The 15,678-nt window shown below is 47.1% G+C and overlaps 2 protein-coding genes and 2 long non-coding RNA genes across 12 annotated transcripts in view; 2 read left to right on the top strand and 2 right to left on the bottom strand.

The window, feature by feature from the left end:
• Window positions 1-1,239: 1,239 nt before the first annotated feature.
• Window positions 1,240-12,842, top strand: LOC132460188 (retinoic acid receptor RXR-beta-A-like). 7 transcript variants are annotated; one of them, XM_060055254.1, is made up of 13 exons: window positions 1,293-1,513; window positions 3,418-3,571; window positions 4,344-4,543; window positions 5,287-5,434; window positions 6,230-6,409; window positions 6,787-6,834; window positions 7,437-7,597; window positions 7,697-7,826; window positions 8,094-8,223; window positions 9,015-9,056; window positions 9,165-9,256; window positions 10,642-10,747; window positions 11,042-12,842. In XM_060055254.1, the coding sequence occupies exons 3-13, from the start codon at window positions 4,403-4,405 to the stop codon at window positions 11,187-11,189; spliced, it is 1,326 nt and encodes a 441-aa protein (XP_059911237.1). In that variant the 5' UTR covers window positions 1,293-1,513; window positions 3,418-3,571; window positions 4,344-4,402; the 3' UTR covers window positions 11,190-12,842. The 7 variants fall into 7 exon arrangements, with proteins under 7 accessions (XP_059911240.1, XP_059911237.1, XP_059911238.1 ...); XM_060055255.1 differs by having other exon boundaries at window positions 3,418-3,576; XM_060055257.1 differs by lacking the exon at window positions 3,418-3,571 and having other exon boundaries at window positions 1,240-1,513; window positions 6,787-6,810.
• LOC132460196 (uncharacterized) lies at window positions 6,791-7,415 on the bottom strand. Its single transcript, XR_009526364.1, has 3 exons — window positions 7,335-7,415; window positions 7,083-7,271; window positions 6,791-7,019 (listed from the first exon to the last, which is right to left on the bottom strand). It is a non-coding gene; the product is annotated as an uncharacterized LOC132460196 (long non-coding RNA).
• LOC132460194 (uncharacterized) lies at window positions 9,274-10,504 on the top strand. Its single transcript, XR_009526362.1, has 3 exons — window positions 9,274-9,366; window positions 9,478-9,817; window positions 10,357-10,504. It is a non-coding gene; the product is annotated as an uncharacterized LOC132460194 (long non-coding RNA).
• LOC132460184 (FH1/FH2 domain-containing protein 3-like) overlaps window positions 11,732-15,678 on the bottom strand; it is a 24,343-nt gene continuing 20,396 nt past the window's right edge. For all 3 annotated transcript variants that reach the window (XM_060055244.1, XM_060055246.1, XM_060055247.1), the window contains one exon: window positions 11,732-15,377. In XM_060055244.1, coding sequence (XP_059911227.1) covers window positions 15,295-15,377 — 83 coding nt within the window. In that variant the 3' untranslated portion in view covers window positions 11,732-15,294. The remainder of the gene's footprint in view (window positions 15,378-15,678) is intronic.

Here is a 15,678-nt window from a genome sequence, read left to right as displayed (position 1 = left end):
TAATACATTTAATTTAAAGGGCGCCTTTCAAGACACCCAAGGTCACCTTACAGAGCATAAAGTTATCATAAATAGTTTAAAACAACACATTGTGGAAAAATAATAATAATAAATAAATAAATAAAACAAAAACAAGACAAAACAAACAAACAATCAAGACAGTGATCAGTTAGACGTATTGTGCGAGTTTGAACAGGTGAGTTGTGACTTGAAGGTTGTAATGGTGTATGACGTTATGATGTTTTATGTGTGGGGGGAGGGAGTTCCAGACCCTGGGTGCTGAACAGCTGAATGACCGGGCACCCATTCGTAATGAGTCGTGATGTGGGGATACATAGTAGTCCAGCAGAGGTTGAGCGGAGGGAGCGGGAGGGAGTGTATTCTTGGAGGAGGTCCCAGAGGTAACTGGGGGCTAGGTTGTGGAGAGCTTTGTAGGTGAGGAGTGGGTGGAGACGGTGGGTCTCCCGACCCTATGTTTTGCACCCAGTGCCTGTAGCACTTGGGAAATCTTTGTGTATACCACACTGGCGTCAAAACGTACCAGTGAGGATAAGTCGTATCCTATCTCCCAGAACACGCACTCTATCTACTGCATCTGTGTCTTCAACACGATTGTTCTCCACATCATCGGCCAAACTTCGGAGCGTATCAATAATCTCCATTGGTGACCATGGACCACAGGCTACGAACTAGAAGGGAACTAGGAAATTACGAGCAAGTGACGGAGTTGCCGCCCAGACGCTGATTGGCTGATACGTTTGCCACTTTGCATATTGACTTTTTGGATTCCTATTTGGATTCCTCTTTGGATTCCTATTTGGATTCCTCTTTGGATTCCTCTTTGGATTCCTCTTTGGATTCCTCTTTGGATTCCGTTTTGCCAAATCTTTTGCAAAGCGTTCGTTTTGCGGATTGAAATGTCATTTGAATATCGCAACACACGGAGCGTGGCGAAGTGGATTGCAATCACGGGGACGCTATAGCTTTTCAATTTGTATAAAGGAACTCAAAGAATTTGACAAAATGTTATTCTATTTGTATTGTTATAACTTTTGCAAATTTAATTGAGGATTGCATTGTCTTGTCTAACTTCGCATGTTAAAATACACTTTGAATAACGTTTTTACAAATTACATTATAAAATTGCATAATGAATTGTCAAATGCATAATGTAATTCCAAATTGCATTGCCATTTGAATTTTGCTACATATATGCTTCCATAAAGATGCAAGCTCGAGATGCATCCGATTGCATAGCATGCGCATGCGCACTCTGGACCGGAGCCGGACGGAGCAGTGACAGCACAGTCCCGGGAGACATGTTGGCTCTAAGGACACTGGCGGAGAGCCAACATGGCCGCCTTTCAGTGTGTCAACAACAACAGCGTCAAGTTGAAGTGAGCTGGGATTGAATATCGGCCTTTGGCTCTGTCTCCGCGGCCACAGTCTCCGGACCACCAGAAAATAAAATGATTCGCAGTAGGGTTCCCGCGATGTGTTGAACGTTAACCGGGTAAGCTGCACGCATTTTAAACGATCGCGCTATCCTCCAGCTAATGCTAAGCTAACTGTTAGCAGGACGGACCGAGTCGGAGGGGCACTCGTTCAGCTAGCAGTGCGTTAGCTAGCGGGTTAGCTTTTGAGATAATGTTCGGAATTCCCCGAAGTTGAGACCGTCGATCCCCGGTGTTCGGGATTTCTAAAAGGCAAGTTCGTCTAAAAAGCAATAAGAACCGGATTTGTGTTCCGAACCGGTCCACTTCTACGGCGACATCGAGTAACGCTCAGCCCGGGATGCTAATCCCGCAGATCTCCTCTGGTGAGCGGTAGCTCGCTGCAATAGCATTAGCATATTGCTAATAGCATTAGCTTATTGCTTATAGCGTTATCAGCTAAACCAGCGAACACTCCGTGAGTAAGTGTTGATTGCATGTTAGAGGGGTATAGATGGGGTGCACCGGCGGGCTACTGTGAAGTGGTGATGCTCATGTGTGTGTGTGATATGAACACATGAATGTATCACAGGATGTATTCATGTTCGCAGACCGCGACCATATGCCAACCGTGTCGCACGTCGACATTTGGACAATATGAACAGATATCAAACATGGTCGTTCACAAACTCCTCCATTCCGTCGTGCCAGCTGTCTGGGACCACGGAGGATTATAGATATCGGACCGCAGGAGGAAGTTTGGCCTCAACGCCAGATCAGATTCCTCCGTCCTCAGATCTGCCAGCTCGCATTAAACCAGAAGCAGTTCGCACCAGAGCCTCCATGGGAGCTCATTGCGTTCAATAGATCACAGTTTATCTGGATGGTTCCTGTGTGTTGTTGTGTAAAGAAGAAGAAGGTGGTGTAAAGGGGGGAGGTGGTGTAGAGGAGGAAAAGGTGGTGTAGAGGAGGAGTTGGTGATCAAAGTGGTAATCTAGGGGTTCATCCGATTGAAAGTACCGTCTGCTAAAGGGGGGGCACTGGGCTAAACCACAACGTTCATACTGAAATTTCCCTCTTAACAGTGTGAATTATGTTGGCTGCACATCCCGTTTGAATGTTAAATTATAATATTATGCATTGAAGCAATTATTACGCACACATTCTGGTTACGGCTTTAACATAGAGCTGCGATCTATCCACCAGGCCAACTGGACGGACTTGTAACGTTAAGCTAATGATTTGCAGGATGTTTGTAATGTCATCTGTTCGGGTGCCATCTGTTTTGGCATCTTTAAATCTAGGAAATGATGTGTCCTCCCTCTTCCCCTTGCAGGTCGAGCCTTTACCTTCACAAAAGTGTCTAATGTAATCACTCTATGATCTACCCAACGCATCCAAATTGAAATTGAAAAATATGTTCAATATGATCTATTACAGCCCATGGCGTCACAATTTGGATTGACGTTTACGCACACGGAAAATGGAACCCAGTGTGTTCATTTTAAACTAGGGTTGCACCCCTACACAGTAAATGTAGGTATCTGCAGATTGTAAACACCAGTCCAATTAATGAATCCAATCATAGGCGTACCGTAACAACATTATACATTGGTCATAACTACTTTAATGGTGCCTTTTCTAAATTACCAAATAATATATAATTGATAGTTATAAATAGATGAGCTACATTATAGGTTAATAAAGATACAGCTAAAAGTTCAAAGCCAAATAATACAAACAATGTTTACGAAATGCCTACATATTTGAGTATACTACCACTAACAAAACAAGTCTGGGATTACTTGCATCCTATTATTAATACGTAAATACTAAATATACAGCAGCTATACTGAAATGGCATTTTGAGTCCATTGCTTTTTCCCCCTAAAGTAATAATAGATCTCAACTTGGTGCCATTTACTGTTCCCAGCAGTACACAGGCCTACGGTAGTGCTCATGAAGACATCCACATGTTTTATAGCCAACCAACGCGCCTCTAACCAAAGCAAGGCACAACAGAGCGGGGGAACTGCTCCCGGCCTTTTGGACGAGCTGTGATAGGATTGGAGGCCAGTCGATGACTGGGCGTAGCCTTAGGCTCCGTAGAGTAACGGGATTACATCGTTACCTGGGAGGTCAGGTTAGCTCAGCCGTCTTAATCGCCGCGTGGTGTATGTTAACATCCAAAGTACTTTAATGCTTGTGCTCCTCCCTAGGTCTTTCAACAATTTTATTTACAGGGTCTAAATTATGAATATTTTAATTCGCAACCTAAATTGTTGGTGTCTTCTTCAAGGGAGTGTATGGAAAAGAGATGAGACTCGTGCGTGTTTTTGTTGCTTTGATAAACCTAATAGTTACTACATCAAATCCTGTTGATGCATATTTGGCATCAACAATGTATATATATATGCCATGTAATTAGCGTATATAATCATGTCATATTGGTGTATGTTACATTTGTAAACATAGTGGTGTTGACACTCTTGACATGCTAAGCTAATGCTCTCTCCTCCTCTTGTCTCTCCTCGTCTACCCCCCCTCTTGCCTCTCCACCTGGTCTCTCCTCCTTGTCTCGCCTTGTCCTGGTCTCTCCTCTCTCCCCCTCCTCTTGTCTCTCCACTTGGTCTCTCCTCTTCTTGCCTCTCCTCCTGGTCTCTCCTCTCTCCTCTTGCTCCTTGTCTCTCCTCCTTGTCTCTCTTGCTCCTTGTCTCTCCTCCTCTTGTCTCTCCTCCTTGTCTCTCTTCCTCCTGGTCTCTCCTCTCTCCTCTTGCTCCGTGTCTCTCCTCCTCTTGCCTCTCCTCCTTGTCTCTCCTCCTCTTGCCTCTCCTCCGTGTCTCTCCTCCTCCTTGTCTCTCTTCCTCCTTGTCTCTCCTCCTCTCCTCTCTCCTCCTCTTGTCTCCCCAGACCTTGAGATCTCAGACAGGTCCTAGTCGCTCTTCTCTGCACTAGGCAGCCTGACAGCCATGTCCTCACAGCAGCCCAACAGCTCCGCCTCCAACAGTCCCACCTCCATCCTGGGCTCCCCCTTCTCCGTCATCAGCCCCTCTCTGGGCTCTCAGTCCGTCACGTCCTCCCTGGGCTTTGGACCCATCAACAGCAGCCAGGTATGTTCCACTGACTAATCGTTGACCCCCCACACAACCTCTTCCTCACACTCTGGGGGTGTTTGGGGAAGCAGGGAAGAATTGCCAGGCTAATGTTTGGGTGCCCCCGCCTCTGGATCTAGGGATGAAGAGCTTTCAGACACCGTTTTGTTCTGCGCTATGTAATACAAATCAAAAGTAATGCAGGAGAAGGCTTTTTTTAAAATACTATTTTACTCTCCTCAACGATTATTTATATGAACGCAATAGATTTCTGGTTCAACTGCCTTCGTTTTTCTAGCGGCTTGGTGAAAACCAGGCCAAAACCTTGAATAAAGAACATTCTTATTCATCTGATGGACACGATGTGTCCATAATTACCCATTTCAGCGCTCTAAATTCAATTTAATTTGTAATGCCCTTAATCAACACTACAGTCTCAAAGGGCTTAACAAGCCAAATATTTATGACGCCCAAAGTTTTCTGCATATTTGAAATGTCCACGGACTACGCCATCACCTAAAGCATCCATCTCAGCCGTCCACGGTGACCTAAACGCTGACGGCGGCCCAAAGGGTCAGTATGTCTTTGCAGGCGCTCCGTGTGTGAGTTGCTAAGTAACACAGCAGCTCCGCAGTGTTCAACATGTCGTCTGGTTTCATGTCCAGACAACCGACCCAGACCGTTAACACCCCGGTGTGGGCCTCAGGCCCTGCTCCAGTCATCTGTACCGCCTCTTCCTCTTCCTCCCTCCGTCCGCTCAGATCAACTCGCCGGTGTCCGGGATGCACGCCATCAGCAGCTCTGACGACGTCAAGCCCCCGTTCGGCCTGCGGCCGATGTCCGCCCACAGCCCCGGGATCATGCTGTCCCAGAAGCGCCTGTGTGCCATCTGTGGAGACCGCTCCTCCGGTGAGCCGCGGCCCGCGCACCACCTCCCCGTTCACATTCATCACCAGAGACTTTCAATAAGTACATTGGTCAGAAGAAAGAGGCACAACAATAGGTCCCCGGGGACAGGAAGGATGTTCATAGAACCAACAATCGCTGGGTAAACTCATTCCCTCTACACAACAAAGATAGCTAGGATGATAACGACATCCAATAATAGCGTGAACAGTAAGTGCCAGGGCGTACAATAAGTGCGTACATTAAGTGGCAGGCCGTACAACATACAATGAGTTTACATTAAGTGGCAGGCCGTACAACATACAATGAGTTTACATTAAGTGGCAGGCCGTACAACATACAATGAGTTTACATTAAGTGGCAGGCCGTACAACATACAATGAGTTTACATTAAGTGGCAGGCCGTACAACACATACAATAAGTGCGTACATTAAGTGGCAGGTCGTACAACATACAATAAGTGCGTACATTAAGTGGCAGGTCGTACAACATACAATATGTGCAAGGATAAACAATGTACAATCGGTGTGTACGTTAACTGCCAGGATATACAACATACAATAGGTGTGTAAGAGGGAGGGATGGTGTCCATGCAGAGGTACACTGAGTACAGGTCGGGGGGTCGGACCTGTCACCCAGAGGCTGGGCTCTCACACGCTGCCCGCAGTCTCGCCCGGGTCCCCTGTTCACTAGCTCCATCACCGGCTCTAATGGGAGCCGACGCAGACACGTGAGAGCGCTACAGAACAGGGAACACGGATTCGGCCGTTACATCCTGTCACCCCCCCCCCCCCCAGGGAAGCACTACGGCGTGTACAGCTGCGAGGGCTGCAAGGGCTTCTTCAAGCGCACGGTGAGGAAGGACCTGAGCTACACCTGCAGGGACAACAAGGAGTGTCTGGTGGACAAGAGGCAGAGGAACCGCTGCCAGTACTGCCGCTACCAGAAGTGCCTGGCCATGGGCATGAAGAGAGAGGGTAGGGACACACACACACACACACACACACACACACACACACACACACACACACACACACACACACACACACACACACACACACACACACACACACACACACTCACAGAGACACACACACACACTCACACTCACTCACACACACACACACACACAGAGAGAGAGAGCAGTCTGCAGTATTTTTTACACAAAAGAAAACTGCATAGCAGTGCAGAACAAATTTGATTGATTGCACACAGTGCGACTGTAAGGTATATTATTTGGTATTGTATACATACTACACGGTGTCTGAGATGGTGGCGGGCTGAGGAGAGCTTAGTGTTGCTAACTACACAGCTAACCCTCTCTTCTGTTTCTCCTCTTCTACTCCTCCTGCAGTGGTCCAAGATGAACGTCAGAAATGTAAGGAATTGAGAAAGGCTCTTGGTATGGCTGAAGGTTATACTACAAATGTTATATTACCAATTTACCTGTTGTTGTTGTTGTGTAGACGTAGCCTGTATGAATTTGCCAATTTTCCAAAGTATTGGACTGTATTTCAAATTTCCCTCTCCGGTCCTAGTGTTGACCTCTGCTCTCTGAGTTTTGACCTCTACTGTCTTAGTGTTGACCTCTGCTCTCTGAGTTTTGACCTCTACTGTCTTAGTGTTGACCTCTGCTCTCTGAGTTTTGACCTCTACTGTCTTAGTGTTGACCTCTACTGTCTTATTGTTGACCTCTACTGTCCTGGTGTTGACCTCTACTGTCCCGGTGTTGACCTCTACTGTCCCGGTGTTGACCTCTACTGTCCCAGTGTTGACCTCTACTGTCCCAGTGTTGACCTCTACTGTCCTGGTGTTGACCTCTGACCTCTTGGTGCTGACCTCTGACCTCTCCCCTCTGGGTGTTGACCTCTCCCCTCTGGGTGCTGCCCTCTGGGTGCTGACCTCTGCCCTCTGGGTGCTGACCTCTGACCTCTCCCCTCTGGATGCTGACCTCTGACCTCTGGGTGCTGGGTGCTGACCTCTCCCCCCCCCTCCCCTCCCCAGCGGTGCAGGAGGAGCGCCAGAGGAACCGTGAGCGTGAGGGCGAGCTGGAGTGCAGCATGGCGGTGAACGAGGAGATGCCCGTGGAGAAGATCCTGGAGGCGGAGGCGGCGGTGGAGCAGCGGACGGAGCTGCACTCGGACGGAGGCTCCGCCACCAGCTCTGTGAGTCCCGCCGCCCCCCCCCCCGGGAGCCCCCCCCCCCCCCCCTTCCCCCGGGACCCCCCCCCTCGGTCTTTACTGTTGTGCCCCGTGTCGTTGCAGCCCCACGACGCCGTGTCCAACATCTGCCAGACGGCGGACAAGCAGCTGTTCGCCCTGGTGGAGTGGGCCAAGAGGATCCCCCACTTCAGCGAGCTGCCCCTGGACGACCAGGTCATCCTGCTGAGAGCAGGTAACAACCCCACCCTGACGCCCAAAACACCACCCTGACACCCCCACCCTAACCCCCAACCCCACCCTGACGGCCCCACCCTGAACCCCAACCCCACCCTGACGGCCCCACCCTGAACCCCAACCCCACCCTGACGGCCCCACCCTGAACCCCAACCCCACCCTGACGGCCCCACCCTGAACCCCAACCCCCCCCTGACACCCCCACAGCAGGTAGGATTGTGTTATCGGCCCCTCTAACCTCCAAGGCGCTGTCTTGTCCTGCTAGGATGGAACGAGCTCCTCATCGCCTCCTTCTCCCATCGCTCCATCGCCCTGAAGGACGGAGTCCTGCTGGCCTCTGAGCTGCACAGGGACAACGCCATGCACAGCGCAGGAGTGGCAGCCATCTTTGACAGGTACAGGATAACTGTCCTCTCATTGGCTGACTGTTGATGACCACTGGGTCTCATTGATACTGTATAACGACCGCTGGATCTCATTGATACCGTATAACGACGGCTGGATCTCATGTACTGACTGTATAATGACCACTGGATCTCATGTACTGACTGTATAACGACCACTGGATCTCATGTACTGACTGTATAATGACCACTGGATCTCATGTACTGACTGTATAACGACCACTGGATCTCATGTACTGACTGTATAACGACGGCTGGATCTCATGTACTGACTGTATAATGACCACTGGATCTCATGTACTGACTGTATAACGACGGCTGGATCTCATGTACTGACTGTATAATGATCTCTGGATCTCATGTACTGACTGTATAATGACCATTGGATCTCATGTACTGACTGTATAACGACGGCTGGATCTCATGTACTGACTGTATAATGACCACTGGATCTCATGTACTGACTGTATAACGACCACTGGATCTCATGTACTGACTGTATAACGACGGCTGGATCTCATGTACTGACTGTATAATGACCACTGGATCTCATGTACTGACTGTATAACGACCACTGGATCTCATGTACTGACTGTATAACGACCACTGGATCTCATGTACTGACTGTATAACGACCACTGGATCTCATGTACTGACTGTATAATGACCACTGGATCTCATGTACTGACTGTATAACGACGGCTGGATCTCATGTACTGACTGTATAACGATCTCTGGATCTCATGTACTGACTGTATAACGACCTCTTTAATTTCCTGCAGGGAGAGCATTCAGAGTGCAGAAGTGGGGGCAATATTTGACCGGTAAGGCCCTGTGAAGGGACCCCAGTGTGTGTCCTGTGTGTGTGTGGGCTCGTTCAGGTACATGGCCTCCGTCCTCCCCTGTTCTCACCGCTCTGTTCCACTCTGCAGGGTGCTCACCGAACTCGTCAGCAAAATGAGAGATATGCAAATGGACAAGACGGAGCTAGGCTGTCTCCGAGCCATCGTCCTCTTTAACCCAGGTAAGATGTGGTCTTTACCCAGGTCTGAGGCACTTTAACCCAGGTCAGATGAAGCTCTTAACCAATGTATGAGGCTCTTTAACCCAGGTCAGATGAAGCTCTTAACCAATGTATGAGGCTCTTTAACCCAGGTATGAAGCTCTTTAACTCAGGTCAGTTGAAGCTCTTTAACCCAGGTATGAAGCTCTTTAACTCAGGTCAGTTGAAGCTCTTTAACCCAGGTATGAAGCTCTTTAACCCAGGTAAGATGTGGTCTTTTACCCAGGTCAGATGAAGCTCTTAAACCAGATCAGATGAAGCTCTAGGTATAATATGTAACTATATAATTGTATACGTGCTAATCTCGCCCACTTTTTTGCTTCCAGTGCAGTAGTCTCTGAGTGCTGCAGTAGAGGTTAACCCTTGTGTCAGTAGTCTCTGAGGGCTGCAGTAGAGGTTAACCCTTGTGTCAGTAGTCTCTGAGTGCTGCAGTAGAGGTTAACCCTTGTGTCAGTAGTCTCTGAGTGCTGCAGTAGAGGTTAACCCTTCAGTCCACTAGTCTCTCTGAGGGCTGCAGTAGAGGTTAACCCTTGTGTCAGTAGTCTCTGAGTGCTGCAGTAGAGGTTAACCCTTGTGTCAGTAGTCTCTGAGTGCTGCAGTAGAGGTTAACCCTTGTGTCAGTAGTCTCTGAGGGCTGCAGTAGAGGTTAACCCTTGTGTCAGTAGTCTCTGAGTGCTGCAGTAGAGGTTAACCCTTGTGTCAGTAGTCTCTCTGAGTGCTGCAGTAGAGGTTAACCCTTGTGTCAGTAGTCTCTGAGTGCTGCAGTAGAGGTTAACCCTTGTGTCAGTAGTCTCTGAGTGCTGCAGTAGAGGTTAACCCTTGTGTCAGTAGTCTCTGAGTGCTGCAGTAGAGGTTAACCCTTGTGTCAGTAGTCTCTGAGGGCTGCAGTAGAGGTTAACCCTTGTGTCAGTAGTCTCTGAGTGCTGCAGTAGAGGTTAACCCTTGTGTCAGTAGTCTCTCTGAGTGCTGCAGTAGAGGTTAACCCTTGTGTCAGTAGTCTCTCTGAGTGCTGCAGTAGAGGTTAACCCTTGTGTCAGTAGTCTCTGAGTGCTGCAGTAGAGGTTAACCCTTCAGTCCACTAGTCTCTCTGAGGGCTGCAGTAGAGGTTAACCCTTCAGTCCACGAGTCTCTCTGAGGGCTGCAGTAGAGGTTAACCCTTGTGGCAGTAGTCTCTGAGGGCTGCAGTAGAGGTTAACCCTTGTGTCAGTAGTCTCTGAGTGCTGCAGTAGAGGTTAACCCTTCAGTCCACGAGTCTCTCTGAGGGCTGCAGTAGAGGTTAACCCTTGTGGCAGTAGTCTCTGAGGGCTGCAGTAGAGGTTAACCTTCTCTCCCCCTGTGTGTCCTAGATGCTAAAGGGTTGTCCAACACGGCTGAGGTGGAGCTCCTCAGGGAGAAGGTCTATGCATCACTGGAAGCCTATTGCAAACAGAAGTACCCCGAACAGCAGGGAAGGTGAGAGACCAGACACGGCCTAGCGCAACCACGCAGCGCCCTGCAGATGGAACGGATGCATACGCTGCAGCACGCACGCACGCACGCACGCACGCACGTACACACAGACGAGCGTGCACGTACACTCAGAAACAGACACACAGACGTACACACAGACAAGCGTGCACGTACACTCAGAAACAGACGCACGCACACACACATGTGCACGTACACTCAGAAACGGACACACAGACCGGCCACACACGACATTTAAAGACGGCGGTCCGACTAAACGACGGGCCTTCCTCCCTCCAGGTTTGCCAAGCTCCTGCTGCGCCTGCCCGCGCTGCGTTCGATTGGCCTGAAGTGCTTGGAGCACCTGTTCTTCTTCAAGCTGATAGGTGACACACCCATCGACACGTTCCTCATGGAGATGCTTGAAGCGCCCCACCAGTTATCTTAGGAGGGAGGAGGTTCAGACGGGCTTTTGGGTGGAGCTGGAGTGGGACTGCACTTTTATTCTTTTTTTTGTTTTGTGGATTTAACAATTTGTCTCACTGCCGTCTGTGTCGGCCTATTTTAGCGCCTCGCAGACGAGCTTTCTAGACCAAACGATCTATGAGCTGGTGTGGGGAACACCAGCGTACCGTACATTAAAGTACTGCTCATATTAGGACATCGTCAGTACTGGTGCTATATATTGAAAAAAAAAAAAAGATTTCGGAAGTAATTGATGTAAAATGTCTTTTTTTTAAATTGAAAAGATTTGTTCCTTTACCGGAGCTAAAATGTTGGTATCCATTTTTATAACTATGCTTTTTAGAATCCCCAAATGATAAGCTTCAGTTTTTAATTCCATGGTCTTCAAAACCTGTTTTTAAAAGTAAGGTTGAGATCATGGGTATGCAATAAAGATGTAGTTTTCCCCCTTTTTCACAATTTGTAATTCAAATCAGAACTTGAGTGGGAGGGGGGAGGGGGGGGGGGGTAATTTTTCCGGTCTAATCTCAGTAAAGTACGGACCTTACTGTACCAAACACTCTGTGTACTGTGTCTAAACATAGCGCCTCGTGGATTTGATTCTGAGATAAGAAACGCGTAACATCGTGGCAGTAAACCTTGAGTCCACACGGAAGGAGGCCAGGCTAGTGTGGAGCTAGCTTTGTTCACTAGGGTTCCTTTTTTGTTGTTTTTTGCGCTTTTTTTGTAAATCTAATCACTTTGCAGTTAATGCATAGACTGCACTGCACACTTGCTATATGCTATTTTTAAAACATACTATTTTCGAATGATTGGCCAAAAAATGGTCAGGTTTTGTACTTGGTGCTATTCCAGATTCACTCATTCGGTGAGGCCATTCACTCAACGACAAACATAAATTATGCAAGAAATTAAATTCCCTCAAATTTCTAATTGAGCAGTTGAACCCGAACCCTGCATCACGCATACCTCCAGTCCGCCTTCAGGGGTTTTACTAAGTAAATCATCGTCTGGTGGAAAGGGAAAATTCAATTTGTAATTTATATACAATTATATGGTACTGTGCAAAGATTGTTCAGGGAAAAAATGCTCTATATGAATAGATTTGGATAATGTGGGCAGGAGATACAAATTGTTATCATTGATATTTTCCCTGGTTTAGTTTCCAACTATTATTACGCAGAATGTGTCTTAGGTTGCACTGGATTTTCTAAGACTCGTTCAGCATTGCAATTTCTGTTTGGCTTTTTCCTTTTTTATTTTGGTGCTCTTTAGTTCTATTTCCCTCCCCTCAGAGTTATTAGTTAATGTCTTCTTCATCTTGCTGTCTTGTGCATTGTTTATTAAAAGGCAAAAACCCAAATCACAACTACAGATCCATAGATCTCCACCACCACCATACTTCTGTACGATTGACTGTCTGTGAAGCTCAGATCAAGTGGATTATTGTCATTGGCTTCTGTACATGCTCGATTGGCGTTTGATCTCCTCGATCGGCAGATGTTTGATCGGATCGATCGGCAGACGTCAGACCGTCTTGATCGGCAGACGTTAGGCCGGATCGATCAGAAGCATTAGATCGGTTTCTTGCAGCATGGGGTTGTTTGGGTTCCAAAATAAAAACAAAAGGCAGATCTCTCTGTTCCCGGACTCTTTTTCTTTCCTGTTTTTAATTGAATTAATGTGTTATTGAATGCTTGTTTGTTTTTTCTTGTACATTTTTCTCTCTGCCCTAAAAAAACGAATCTTTCCAATCCACTAGCAAATAAAAAGCCGGATGACTGGGGTCTGTGGCTTTCCAAATGCATCTCTGAGGCGATTCATGTCAAAAGGAAGGACTGATGTATTTCCTGTACAGGTCAGCCAGAGCGGCACAATTCTTGCATTGAGACGTCTGCTAATTCACCGGTCACACACAAGGTTCCTGTAGCCCATACACATGGTTGGGGTAGGGAAAGGGACCGGTCTGCTGTATGGCCAACAGTGGCGCCGTAAGGAGAGTGCTATGAGACATTTAAAAAGGTCTTGTGAGAACGGCAGGTAGGCAGAAAGGCAATGGAAACACGTCTTTAGGTCAGCCTCTTTATTGTAATCGTTACAATGGTGTTTTGGATGCGAGCGTTGAGTTGCCCTCGTGTCCCCGGTGGTGTATGGGCTCCGTGACGGTAGGGCTAATACACACGCAGGACCGCTAGGGCCGCATCGAGTGCAAATCAAAGGCTTCCGGAGAATACCACAGGAGGAACTGTCTGACCACTGCATTCGTCAACTTTCAAGTTTGCACAGTTTAAACACGAAGAAACAAGACGGACAAAACAAAACCTCTGAGATTCAGACCTCCCCTTGCGTAGCAGGAGGTCCCACATCTTATAGAAACCATGCAGGGCTTGGTTTAGCTTAAATAACGCATTTCTTAGAATAATACTGCTTTTGACTATAATACACTATTCTACACAAGGAGCCACACATGGAAGATGAACAGGAACGTTTACATCATTTTACAGCAATCCTTTACATGGTTGTCTTCCTGTCGTCTGCCATTTGACCCAACTAGTAAAATGGGAGAAAAGGTTGTACACTTCTGACAGAGGTCCCATGCTACAAAAATCTCTTTAAGGTGCTCGAAATCTTCCAGTCATTTCTGAAGAACTATGAAATGAAGATGTGCGGCTTAGTCAATATAATGGATCATTCTGTATGCCTATCGATTAGTGACCTGTTTGAACAATATGAGAACTTCACGCAACAGTAAAAACAGCATCGCCAAGGGCTGTCTACATTTACAGCACAATCTTGGCGTTTCCAGGTTTATTTGATTATTTGTAAGCATTTTTGCCTCCCTGTTTCATGTTTCTAAAAATATTTTGGCTCTTGGTTGTGTGCTTTTTATAACAATGATTTTTGAAAGAACAGTTGATCCGTTTCATAAAAGTAATTTATAAAGTATAATATGGAGACAAAATATGAATCTACTGTGGAGAGAAACGAGAATGATCCATACAGTAAGTAAGGCAACTGAAAAGAGCTGATCTGCTGATCTGCTAACCCCTACATCAGCAGAGAGTTTAAAGCTATTGACCTATAGTGAACTGGTTCATCTGTGACAAATGAAGTCCAGGTAGTTGGGGTAAATAGATTTGGGCTCTTGATTGGACGACTCCAGCTTGTGAGGTCAACACTCACCATCCACCTGTTTGCTTTACTAACATTTTCTTGCTTCCGTATCCCTGAAAATGTTTAGATAAATAAGTGGTTGAAAGGCACTGTTAAATCTGTAGCTCGTCTTAAATAACAGTCTAACACACTGGAAATCTTTACTGGAAAATGTTAGATTGTGTCTGTAATTGATAAGTTAATTATTTTTAAAGCGGGACTTGATAAACTGATGTAGCAAAACAGCTTCAATTAGGGACAATAGTTTTTTTTCTATCTATAAACTTGTGGAATTGTTACTGCTTTCTGTTTATATTTATTACTATAACTTCTAGTAAGTCAGTTATTTTTTAACCTTGCTAGACTTCCACATGTCTGGGTGTTCCCGCTGCGACATCATGGACACATGTTGACCACACCTGGAATGCCTTCGGAGGGAACTCCTGTCCTATCGCTGCCTCATACTGGATGCCCAGTTGGTTCATACTGGATGCCCAGTTGGTTCATATTGGATGCTCAAATTTGGTTTCATACTGGATGCCCAAATTTGGTTTCATACTGGATGCCCATATTTGGACATCTGAACAGATCCCCAACACTCCCTCGATCCAGCGACTTCCTCCAGTGCAACTCATCCTCCCCGGAGTACCTTCTCTATCAGGACCTGAGAGGAGAATCAGTCTGCCTCCCATGACACGAACAGAACCAGGGTGATGTGGAGCACTGTCCAGTCAGCAGACAGGGGACATCATTAAAGATCTGATCATTAGATATCAAATCATTAAAGGTCAGATCATCAAAGATCAAATCATTGGAGATCAAATCATTGGAGATGGGCTTTTAGTGCCTAGTGGACTGAAGGGGGTTGGATGAGTGCAAGTAAGGGCCAATCGGAGCGTCTGCGTGCCTCGGTGTCCAATAGGAAGCTGTTCTCCTCACACCTGCATCTCCTCCCCAGCTGATAGGCCGAGGGCGTTGGCCTCCTCAGCCGTCAGCCCGTTCTTCAGGGTCCTCCTCACTGAGACCCCAGGAGAGGGGGGAGAGACGGGGGGGTGGGAGGGAGACCGTCAGGGCAGCAGAATGGACCGTGGCAAGTCTTCCAAATAGGATTTTAGATTCAGAATTATTGCGAACTAGAATTATTAAAACGTCTAAGCTCAAACTTTGCCATTATTCAAAATGTATCCATTAACTCACACTCATAAAATGTGTGTGATTAATCTCCCCTGATTTTGCCTTAAACCCCCTGATTTCGACGTCAACTCCCCTGATTGTGCCTTAAACTCCCCTGATCTTGGCCTAAACTCCCCTGATTCTGC

The sequence above is a fragment of the Gadus macrocephalus genome, chromosome 6 (genome assembly GCF_031168955.1).
Source record: "Gadus macrocephalus chromosome 6, ASM3116895v1".
Taxonomy (NCBI): domain Eukaryota; kingdom Metazoa; phylum Chordata; class Actinopteri; order Gadiformes; family Gadidae; genus Gadus; species Gadus macrocephalus.
This window is presented reverse-complemented; position numbering and strand designations above follow the sequence as displayed.